An 11,682-nucleotide genomic window follows, 5' to 3' on the forward strand; every position below is an offset into this window, starting at 1 on the left:
CTCAGTCTGCCAGGCGGGTGCCCCGGCCCCAGTCTTGCTGAGGGTACAGGTCTCGAGGATTTGCTGGAGCAGCACTCAGAGGTTCCTGGCCCTGTCTGGAGGCGCTTGTGTTTCAGCAGGGAGCGGCCCCAGAGGTTTGCGTACGTGCCGCAGACAACACAGCTGGCGAGATGGAAGCCGTTTATTACCCTCCGAAGAAGAAAAGGAAGCAGGACGCAGCCCTGTGGCAGGCGGAGCGTGCACACCCTGCAGATGCAGACTGTGAGCAGGTAGCTGCACACACAGCGGCGCCAGTGCCTCTCGGCCATCGCGCACGCCAACAGGAGGCCCCACACCTCAGGCCTCACCCCTGAGGGGCAGGGAAGGCTGGGGCACACCCAGGCTGGCCTGCGAAGTGACTCAGGTTTTGGCTCTTGTGGTGGAGGACATTTCGCGACTCTCTATCCTCCCATCCCGTCACCAGCTTTTATTTCTTGTTTAACTCTCCTCTTTGACATCTGGAGAAATGTCCCCTGGAGGAAGCTCCACGGCCACCCGGGACCCTTCGCACGGAGCGGAGACGAGCTCATGGAGCTGCAGGGACCCAGGACCTCAGGGAGCGTGGCAGCAGCACCGGCACCCATCAGCAGGTCACAGCCGTGCCCGCACCGGCGTGGACGCCTGGCTGAACTTAGTCTGTTGCTGGAGGCTCAGTCCTGGCCTCGGTCGATTTCTGCAGCATTCGGTGCATTACAGGGTTCCTTGACAATGCAAGAAATGAAACTTGCAGAGTGTGGTGGTCCACGCCTGTGATCCTATCACTGAGGCAGGAGGATTGCAAGTTCTAGGGCAGCACATAGCAAAACTTTGTCTCAAAAACACCAAATGGGGTGCGGTGAAAGTGCTTTTGCTGGTGAAGAAAACAGGGTAGCCTCCAGCACCAGAGCAATGCTGGGAGGTTGGACTCTGGCCTTCCTGCAGAGGGCACTGCTATTCTCTGTGGAAGACAGATGCAAGTTCAGCGCCAGTCGAGGCGGAAGGCTGGGAGCCAGGTGTGTCCTTCCTCTGTGGCTCCCACTTGGCAGTGAGCTCCCTGCTGTGGCCCTTGCTGACTGTGGCACACAGGGCTGAGTGGCAACCCCTTCGCACAGCACAGAGCCCTCGTAGCTGTGAGGTTCTGGGTGCAAAACAGACAGTACAACAGAGACTGCTGATATGTGAGGAGGCAGGGCCTGAGCCCGAGGAGGAGCTGTGTGTCCTTGTACCACAGTTGTACATTAAATGAAATGATTAATCATAGAGGAAAATAATACAGCACGGAGAAGGATTTGCTCTCTTTGGAAGTTGATAAAAATATTCTAAAACCCTCCTGAACCGTCAGTTGGTGAGAATACCCTGTAAAGGACAAGAAAACGAAGGCAAAGGAATGGAGACTGATCGCAAAGCTATCAACCCCTCTATGGCAGTGTCCCTGCGGGAGCAGACACAGGTGACAGGGGTCCCCGGAATGCAGTGAGAGCTAGCATCTTAGGCAGGTGCAGCGGAACCCTGGGCTCCCCATTGGGAAAGAGCCAGGTTCCCTGCTCCTACTAACATGAAAATATGTCCCAGGCTGTCCACGTATTTTTGTGCAAGTCAGCTTCTTTAGCATTCTAGAAAATACAGGTGAACGCTGTGTGTGTCAAATTAAGCACATGTTCCCATCGTCGTATAAAACCTGTAAACGCTGTTGTGGCTGTGTAAATGGCAAAGGTTCCGGGTCCGAGAAGATGACACTATTACCTGGGGAGGCCGTGCATGGAGGTGTTCTCAGAGGGTTCACAGTGATGCCTTGGGAAGTCTCGAAGGACCGGGTCATGGCGCAGATCTCCAGAGTGGGGGGTCAGGTGTGGAAGGCAGGGGCAGGGGAAGAGACAGAGGGGCTGAAAACGTCATCAGGAGGTGAGCACGTGGCTGCCCTAACTGGTGCTGCTTTGCCTCTCAGGTGGAGTTTAGTTTTATTAAAAACGCACTAGGTGTGGAGGTAGGTGGCAGCGTGCTTGCCTCGCACGCACTGTGTCCTGGCTTCTGTCCCCAGCACTGGGGAGCAATAGCGATGTGTGGGCGGCAGCTGCTGGCCCGGTGTGGCGAGTGTGGCGAGCATGGCTGGAGAACAGGGGCTGGGCCATTGTCTGGCCGCTGTCCTTGCTCATCCCTCAGACGGTCTCCCCGGGCCACCCCTGCAGCCCCATGGGTGGGGAGGGACAGTCAGTCCCTGCTCTGGACCCCTATGTCCCTACCCCCAGGGGCCCTCCAAGCGCCATGGGCTTCTTGTCCTTCCTGGCTGACTGCTCCCCTCCTTCTGAGCCGCCTTCCATGGGGAGGGCAGCTGGAGCTGTCCCTAAGTTGTGCCGCCTGATGGACAGATGGCAGGGACTGTGCTCCTAACATGTCTGTAGGGCCAGGGCCTGGTGAGGGGGAGTCTGCCTGTACCGTGCCTCAGTCTGTGCTCCCCGGAGCCTGAGTGCATCCCCAGGAGCTGATACCTGTCATCAAGCAGGAGAACATCGATCCCCTGGACTTATTTTCTACTCGTGTAAGAAGGAGTTAAACCTGATTTGTCATCAGGAATCTTTGGTCAGCTGGGTGTGGTGGTGCAGGGCTGTAATCCCAGCACTCCGGGAGGTCGAGGCAGGAGGATTGTGAGTTCAAGCCTAGCCTGGGCAATTTAGTGAGACCCCATCACAAAATACAGAATTGAAAAAGGCTGGGATGCATCTCAGAGTATACAGCCCTGCTTACCGTCCCGCTGTGGGGATGAACCAGCTGGTCCCTGGCGGCAGGAGGTTAGGAGCACCCAGCACCCACTTGTCAGCAGGGTTAGTGACCTTCCTGTTGCTGAGACGGAGTACCTGCTACCCAGCTTCAGGGAAGGTAGTGAGTTCAGTCCGTGGTCAGCTGGCTCCAAGGCAAAAAAGGCTTGGCGGAAGGGCTGTGGGGAGGAAAGCTGATCCCTGCAGGATGACCAGGAAGCAGAGAGAGAGAGAGAGAGAGAGAGAGGGAGGGCGGGAGGGTGGAGCCTGGGACGAGAACACACCCTTCCTAGTCATCCTACAGTGGCCAGCTCCAAACACAAGTCAGCTCTGAACTCGCCAATGGACAGATCCACGGATGAGTGTAGCACCCGTGATCCCGTCACCTTCCGAACACGTAATACTTGGAGGACATTAGCGGTCCCAACTGTGACATCAGCCTCCCCACGTGGGACTCTGCTGCTTCACAGTCCGCCTCTCTGTGACGGCCAGCATCTACCCCGTCCACTTGTGTGAGGGTTTGGCCAGCACGTGGTCCCCTTCCAAACCCATCCTTCCTGCCTCAGCCTCCCACAGGCGTGCACAGGATTGCAGGTGTGCACCTCTGCGCCCGGCTGGACCTCGGTTTTGATTCTGGGTGAACAGGAAGTCATGGGAGACGAGGCTCGTCTTCAGCCACAGGAACCCAAGAGTCTTTGTGAAAGAGATGAAGCCTCAGATTTGGGCTTCAGCGTCTTTTAGACTCAACCCCCACGCTACGTCCCCCGGGAGCTTTCTGGGTCGGGAGCTCTCCGGCCTCCTCGGTGCCTCCCGTGCAGTCTTGTCCCTGGCACTTCCCACGTGAATGGGTGGCACAGCTGCCCCACTGTGCTGTCAGCCCCATGGGCCGGGGGCCCCATCGAGCCCCGGTGCCCTTGCGCCTGCAGAAGCCCATGTTGCTTTAAGCACCAGCATACAGAGCAGGAGGCGGCAGGTGAGGCTCATCTGACTCAGTGGTCTTGGCAGCATCAGGAGGCTGATGGATCCGGGACCCATAGATGCATAAGAGTCACAGGACATGGGGTGCAGAGGGCGAGGGTGGGGTTGACAGGTGGCCTTAAGGCGCTGTGGGGCTGACCCCCCACTGCTGCCTGGCCTCCCACACACAGTGTGGCCCCGGGAGCCTGTGGCAGATACCGCCCTGTGGCCACCACCCTGGTGCACTGCTCCCCATGGAGCTGGGGCCTGCCTCGTGACTTGCTGCCCTCAAAAGCTGGAGAAGGTTCCGTGTTAAAGTCCACGTCCTTAAACGCTTAACCACCTGTTCAAGGGCCGAGGATGCCCCGTGGTGTGCAGGCCATCAAGGCACGGCTGTTGGGGGTTACTTAGGGTTCTCGGGGAGCCGCAGACTGACCTGGAAAGTGGCTGTCCGCTTTATATGCAGATGAACCCCGGGTTGCGTCCCTTTCCCTGATGACTTAACCCCAAGAGTGGGGGCATGGGGTGGCACAGGTGTGCCCACCAGCTGCCTATCTGTGTGGCAGGCCTCAGGGGGCATTTCCTCTAGAGGGCCGCCCCGTGGGGCCCAGGGGTCCCCACACCTGCTTCTCAGGCTCCATTCCTGGCTCCTGAGGTGGGAAGGATGCTTGTGCTGGCTCCAGAAGTGCCTCTTAGGTGCAGCAAGGAACCTGGACACCTGCACATTCCTGTACCCTTCTCTTTATTCTGTTTTGTGTTCATAACGTGCAGGGTGCGGGGCGGGCGGTGGTAGAAGACAGGTTGTGGCCCATGGTGCATGTTCTTCAGCTCTGCCATCCCTGTCTTTGTTTCTTTGTTCCCTTCTGTCCAAGATAAAGAAATTACCTGGGGATTTTGCTGAGCCACCAGTATTGCTGGGAGGCTGAGGCAAGAGGATTGCAAGCTCAAGCCCTACCTGGGCAATTTAACTGCTAAGCAAGACCTTGTCTTAAAGTAAAAAATAAACAAGAGGGCTGGGGACTTAGCTCAGTGGTTCCGCCTCCTGCCTCACAAGCGCAAGGACCCAAGTTTAATCCCTGGTACCCCCCACTCCAAAATAATAATAATAATAAATGAATAAATAAAAAAGGCTGGAGATCTAGCTCCGTGCAAAGGCCCTGGGTTAGACCCCCAGTATCATAGAGAAATTGCTGATATAATAGATTTTATAAGCGAGAGTGCGGCCAAGCTAGGCTTAAGGCACTTGAGAAATTGGAGGGAAACGTTGGGTACGGTATGATAAATCGAAGAAGTAAAGTCAGTGTCTTTTTTTTTTTTTATGTTTAGAGTAAAAGGAAGAGAAAGAAGAAAAAGCATCAGAACATGACTGATTCCTCAGAGCTGAGTTCTTGGTCCTCATCTCTCTCTGGCCCTGCCACTCCAAGCTTGCTTTCAAGCCCTGGCTCCCTGGATGCAGCCACACCCCACGGCCAAGCCCAGCAGGGTGACCCGGCCGGCGGGCCCCCCCAGACCCTGGACTGGGGGGCGCTGCCACTGGAGGAGGGCAGCCCTCTTGATCCCCTTGTGCACGCTGAGGGTAGCAGCAGCCCCGTGCAACATCAGACTGCTGTGCCCTCCCGAGACCGAGGCCCCTCTGCCTGTGAAGACCACCCTGTGGCTGCAGATATCACTCAGCAGCCTGGGTCCAGAGGGGACAGTTGTGAGCCCAAGGACGGACAGCAGGCGGAGTTGCCAGCGTCCAGGGTGAGTGTTGGGTTAGTGGGCCACCTGGGGACCTGCCTGACAGAAGAAATGGGGTGTGCCGAGGCCCCCGGGTGGGGTGTGGGCCTGTCCTCAGCGCAGAAGGCGCTGATGCCCCGAGTGCAGGGGGGTGGAGGCCGGGGGAGTGGGCCAGACCAGAGGCCCTGGGAGGTTCAGAGCAGGGAAGCACAGGGCCACCCCAGGAGCTGTGCAATCATGGATGGCGGGGGAGAGCACAAGGCCTGGCCTTCACAGTCGGCTTGGCTTGGCTTGGGTTCCAGATAACGGAAGCCAAGGACAAGTCGGCTGTTGCTGGGGGTAGAGGCAGTGAAAATGGGGATGGGAAGCTAGAAGACTTGAAGGAGGCGGAGGAGAGTAACAGCACTCAACCAGTGGCTGTGAAAAACAAGAAGGAGAGGAGTCAGAGCAGCGCTGCGCAGGTCACAGCGAGGTAGGGCTGGGAGGCCTGAGCGAGGGGGCCCCGAGCGACGCCCCCACCTCTGTCGAGCTCGTCTTTGAGGGAACCGCTTACAAGTGGGCTGGACGGGGCACCTGCTCCAGATTCCCCGCCCCGATGGTCCCGTGGTCCCAGAGCCCACGTGGCCTTTGAGCGTGCAGGAGAGTCCCAGAGTCCTTCCTGGGCTGCCTGGGGACGGGGCAGGGCGGGCCTCCCCTGGTGTATCGGGCCGCGGATGTCGTGCCCTCCCTGGTGTGTCTGTGCACAGTGGAGAAGTAAGCGTGGTGCCCCTGTGTGCGCTTGTGTGTGTGTGTGCGTGCACACGCGTGGCTTCCTGTGATCCGGCACACATGGAGGCACGGGCGAGTGAGCTGCGCCCCTCCCTGTCTGCTCTCCCCAGCACGCTGGGCCCCGGGGAAGGGATCACCGTGTACTTCCACGCCATCATCGCCAAGCAGTTCGCATTTGACCCCAGCTGCCACCAAGTGTTTGTGCGCGGGGGTGATGGACTTGGGAAGCCAAAGTGGAAAAACGCGTGCGAGATGCTGTGCACCACGTGAGTACACCACGGGCTGGCTCGGGCGGGTGTGTGTGAGCGCCGTCACCCAGGGCAGACGACGAGTGTTTCAAACACAACCACCCTGTGGCGCCTGCCGTTATCACAGGGCTCTTCCTCCAGGCCTGGCTGGTCACTGCTTGGTTCCAGACGTGTGCTGTGGGTTAGCACCTACTGGAGAAGAGCTGGCGTCCCGGACGGGGGCTTCATTTTGCTGTTCTTGTTTTGTATTGTTGGTTTTTTGAGATAGGGTCTCATTATGTAGCTCAGGCTGGCCTTGAACTCGTGGCCATCCTCCGGCCTCAGCCTCCCAAGTGCTGGGATGACAGGTGTTCCTGACGTGGCTTTTGGATAACCACCGAGTGTCCCGTTGACTCACAGGGTCTTACAGGAGAATGCCTGTCTCGTCGAGGGCAGCATGGTCATTCCCAAGCAGAGTGTGAACTGTGCCATCCCGTATAAGTACGTCATTGTCCAAGGCCAAGACTCCGAGGAGTATGAATTCATCTACAAGAAGCAGAAGAAAGGCGAGCCCGTCAACCGCTGCCTGTACATGCCATCCCACCTGGTGGCCAAAGGAGGTGAGCCTGCAGTGTCCTGACTCCACTCCTGGGCCACTTGGCTCTGCCTTGGCCGCATCGCCCCCTGCCTTGGTGCTTCATAAAGCAGTCTTTGGAAGCCTGCCTTTGGCGGTGTAGAGGCATTTGGGCCCCTCTCTCGGCTCAGTTTGACTCTTCGCAGGGCCTTTGTGCCGAACTACATTTCCATCCCTTCTTTACAAATTTTTACTTTTGAGACAGAGTCTCGCTAAGCTACCTGGGCTGGACTGCAATTTGCAATCCATCCGATCCTAAGAACAGCCATGAATGGAGCCTTACCCCACAGCAGGCACCTGCCCAGGGCTCCATGCTACAGGGACGCTGCAGCATTCTTCAGGGGGTGCCTCACTCTTCCCACCACACTCAGGAAATAGCGCTTGCACGGGGGCCGTGCCTGCAAAGTGTGTGACCCGCACACGGTCACGTTTTAAGGGGCACATGTACCAAGTGTGCGGAGAGCCGTGGCTTATCCTCACGGGCACTGTGGGACATCTCTCCACACGGGGGCTTGCCTGGGGTGGCTGATGGAGTGCATTCTGGTGCCTCAGTTTGTCAGTCTTCTGGTTTTCCTTCCTCTCTTCTCTCTTCTGGCCACTCCCCAGGGTCACTGCCACCCAGGCAGGGCCTGAGCTTGCGGGCTTTTATGATGTGAGTGTGACACTGTTCTTGCTGTTGTCCTAGAATGGCATCAGTACGATGACGTCTGCATGAAGCCCCCTGGGAGGTTTCAGAAAGCCAAGGACTGGTTCACTGATGGGACGAGGAAGGAGGTGGTGGCCGGGAAGCACATGGCGACCGTGGTCATGCTGGACCGCATCTTCAGCGTCCTGCAGACATGGAGCCTCATCAACCTGAAGACCTTCTTTGCCCAGTTCCTGCAGTTCTACTCTGTCGTCCGAGAGGCTGTGGTTCACCAAGAGAAGAAGGAGACGTGGAGCGATCTGCAGTACACAGAGAAGGAGGTACAGGCTGCCCTGTTGTCCGCAGCAGCCCCACTCTGGCGGTGTCCCCCACCTGCTAGAGCAGGCGACCCCTTGACGGTGGGGCCACGCACAGATGGGGGCAGGGAGACCTTCTGTCCCTTCTGTCCTTCCCTCACCTCATGGGGCCTCTCTCCCTCCTGCCTTTCCCCTTCCTGGTTCCTGCACACTTTGGTGCCCATTTCTCACCTGGTCTGGGCAGAGGAGAAACAAGGCCCAGGTGGCCTGGAGCCATTTGACAGTGGGTCCTCCTGAGCATCCGGGTCCCCGCGGCCCTCCCCGAGGGGCTCAGGCTGAGCCCCGGTGGGCCGGAAGCTAGGATGAGGGGAGGTGGAGTGGGCCGGGACTCCCCTAGCTCTCTGTGCTCACAGCACCTCGGTTCCCTACCCAGCCGTTGTCCGTCTCTGAGGCAGGCGCCGTGTGGCTCATGGTTGGTGTTTGTCTCCTGGCCTCAGGTGAAACAACTCCTGTGGGAGCATTTGAAGAAGCAGATGGCCCCGTTTGCGGAAGGCAAGAGTGGGGAAGCCCTGCCTAAAGACTTCCCAGTGAAAAGCAAACTACGGATGGGCCTGATTGTCCTTTACATAGTGGAAAAAATTCACATTTCCTTATCCAAATCTGACATCGCCCTGCTGAGCTCCCTCCTGGTCCCTACTGCCCATTCACCAGATACCCTGCACAGCGACCTAGACCACTTCCTCAGCACATCCGAGAGGTATTTCTGTCCGTTGGCGAGGGGTTTATAGCTGTTTTAGCGGTTGTCTGATTGCCAGGATGAACCCTTGTGGCCGAATGGCTGACAGCGCACACGGGAGAGAAGAGCTGCCTGTCGTTCCTCACTCACTGCTGTCGTTTCGGGATTTCTTGGCGTGTGCGTCATTTTTCACGCTGCTGTGTCCTGTGTTCTCTTTTCCCCTTTTTTCCCCTTTGGTGGTACTGGGGGTCAGAGCTGGGGCCCCAGGCATCTGTGCAAGTGCTCTGTCTAGAGACACAATCTGGCCTCTGTTTTATTGAATGTGCTGCTCCTTATACTGCTTCATGAAGCCGGGTACAGTGGGTGCAGCAGGGGGGTCATTTGGGCCCAGGAGTTTGAGTCCAGCCTGGGCAACGTATCAAGAGCCCTTCTCGCAAAACACATGAAAAACATAAAAATGACAACAAGTCCCTCCTGTTTCATGCACGGTGTCTGTGCATCTTGGTGTTGAGGCTCCCTGCAGGTGCTGTGCTGCCCAGCTCTGCCTGTGCTGTAGGGCTCAGGAAGCTCACGGTCACTGCTGGGCTGTGGAGGGCTTGGCGGTGACAAGGCGATGGCCTTTTGCACGGCTGGGGAAGCCAGGACCGGGGCTTTTCACAGTGTTGCCCGTGGCTGTGAAATTGCAAGCTCCACTGGGCAGCCCTCCCGTCTTCTGGGACACCTGGCTGCTGCCTCACATGTCCCCAACCCCAGGGAATTGCTCGCTGTACATTTTGTTTGTGTGTATGTTTTGTTCTGTTCCGTTTTGGGTACCAGGGATAGAACTCTGGTCCTTGCGTGTGCGAGGCAGGCACCGGAATCACTGAGCTAAATCCCTGGCCCAGCTCGCTGTACATTTTGCAAAAGAGCAGAAACAGCGGCGAGGAAACGTGGAACCAGTGCCGGAGTTTGAAAGGATTGGGATGCACTGGAACTCTGTCACCGTGGGACGTGGGCTGGATATTGTTTAGAGGGTCGGCTCCTGCATTTTTGAAGTTGGTTTTTTGTATTTAGATCCACTGTTGCCAGACAGCATGGGTTCCCACCCTAGCTGTGCTGATATCTGCCCTGAGGGCCCTGCGCAGATCCTTAGCCGGGACCCACACGCCGAGGTCCCTCTGCCATCCGGTGTGGTAGAAATGACCCCTGCTCTGGGGATTCGGCAAGCACACGGCACCAGGGGTTTTTTTGTTTGTTTGTTTTTGTTTTTGTTTTTTGGGGGGGTTTTTTGAGACAGGGTCTCACTATGTAGTTGAGACTGATCTGGAACTCACTATGTAGCTCAGGCTGGCCTCAAACTCACAATGATCCTCCCTGCCTCAGCCTCCTGAGTGCTGGGATTACAGGCTCCAGGGTGTGGCTCCCCCCACCCCGTGTCTCCTGGGCTGGTGATGCCATCCAGCCATGCAGGTGTTCTTGTGCCTATGCAGGTGATGGCCCCTCGCCTCCAGGACATCAGGCACAGACGGTCTGACACGTGGCATCTTGGATCCCTTCTAGGTGGCGAGAGTACCTGGTAAACCTGTGCCAGCAGTGCCTGGAGAAAGAGCTCCACCAGTGGCTGGGCACCCTGCCGGTCCTGCACTACTGCATGCAGCTGAGCCCTGACCAGCACGAGCCAGTGAACCACCCGGAGGACACTTGGGCGGCCCTCGAAGGAATCCTCTTCTCAAAGTTTCGGGAAGGCACAACCTTTCAGTAAGTTGAAGAGCTGCCCTTCGAGAAATGGGTATTAGAGTAATGGCTCTGTCTTCTTGCGGCACTCACCACCCTCCCCTAGGTTAGAATCACCTAAGTCTCCAGATGTTGCCCGGTATCTCCTGGGTGGGTGGGGGCGCACACACACACACACACACACACACACACACACACACACAGAACTGCTCTGGAGCATGCAGGAGGAAGGACTCTTCAAGTGCAAAATTCAAAGGTAAACAAAAGATAAAGTAGAAGAGGCAGACAGGAGTCACAGAGGATGAGGGACGAACAGGTGGAGGGAGACAGATGTGCATCAAACGGGGTGGGGGGGTGAAGTAAAACCAATCCCAGAAGCGATGAGGGGAGTGACAGGTGATTCCTTGATGCTGGGGTGCCGCGCTCCTCCCCAACAACAGACAGAACAGAGGTGATTACAGAAGGTGTGGGAACACTTCTGACCAGGCAGCCCCAGCTGCCCAGCACTTGCAGGGCACAGGCCCTTCTCAGATTCGCGTGGGGCTCACCAAGACGGACTGCGTCAGGGGGCTGGGCGACTCCCACACACTGAAGGGTGTTAAAATACACTGCTGGCATGCTGGCGAATGCCTGTAATCCCAGCACCCTAGAAGGCTGAGGCAGGAGGATTGCAAGTTCGAGCCCAGTTTGGTCAACTTAGCCACTTAGAAGATACCTTGTCTCAAAGTAAAAAGTTAAAAAGCGTTGGGGATATAGCTCAGTGCAAAGGCCCTGGGGTCAATCACCCATGCCACAACAAAACAGTACAAAACAGAAAAGGTCATATTGGGGTGGCATGTTCCTTAACTACAGGTAAGCAGAAGGAAAAAAATCTGCAAAATCACTAAATGTTTGGAAATTTAATAGCACACTTCTAAGTAGCCTAATCTTCAGGCAAGAAAAAATTTTTAGAGAAGACACAGAAAGCACAACCTATAAAGGAAAAATTATGGGAGGCTGGGGCATAGCTCAGTGGCGTGGAGGAGCACTTGCCTAGCAGGCATGAGGCCTCCAGTCCATCCCGGCACCACAGAAAAACCGTTTGAAAGGCAAAACGAAATCATATTTAAGTATAGTAAAAGGTCTAAATTGACCATGAAAATATTGCCACTCATTTTCATGATGGGTAACTTACCTACCTCCGTTTACTTTTTTTTTTTTTTTTTTTTTTTTTTT

At 56.6% G+C, this 11,682-nt stretch overlaps 1 protein-coding gene across 2 annotated transcripts in view; it reads left to right on the forward strand.

Annotated features, from left to right (window-relative positions):
- Rnf213 (ring finger protein 213) overlaps positions 1-11,682 on the forward strand; it is a 93,381-nt gene that overhangs the window by 9,688 nt on the left and 72,011 nt on the right. The window contains exons 3-10 of one of the 2 annotated variants that reach the window (XM_010618582.3): positions 120-269; positions 5,055-5,471; positions 5,750-5,919; positions 6,326-6,481; positions 6,863-7,062; positions 7,762-8,042; positions 8,516-8,775; positions 10,294-10,491. In XM_010618582.3, coding sequence (XP_010616884.1) covers positions 120-269; positions 5,055-5,471; positions 5,750-5,919; positions 6,326-6,481; positions 6,863-7,062; positions 7,762-8,042; positions 8,516-8,775; positions 10,294-10,491 — 1,832 coding nt within the window. The remainder of the gene's footprint in view (positions 1-119; positions 270-5,054; positions 5,472-5,749; positions 5,920-6,325; positions 6,482-6,862; positions 7,063-7,761; positions 8,043-8,515; positions 8,776-10,293; positions 10,492-11,682) is intronic. The other variant, XM_010618584.3, reaches the window with a different exon arrangement.

Source organism: Fukomys damarensis, unplaced genomic scaffold (assembly GCF_012274545.1).
Source record: "Fukomys damarensis isolate Sample0158 unplaced genomic scaffold, DMR_v1.0_HiC HiC_scaffold_23, whole genome shotgun sequence".
Lineage (NCBI taxonomy): Eukaryota > Metazoa > Chordata > Mammalia > Rodentia > Bathyergidae > Fukomys > Fukomys damarensis.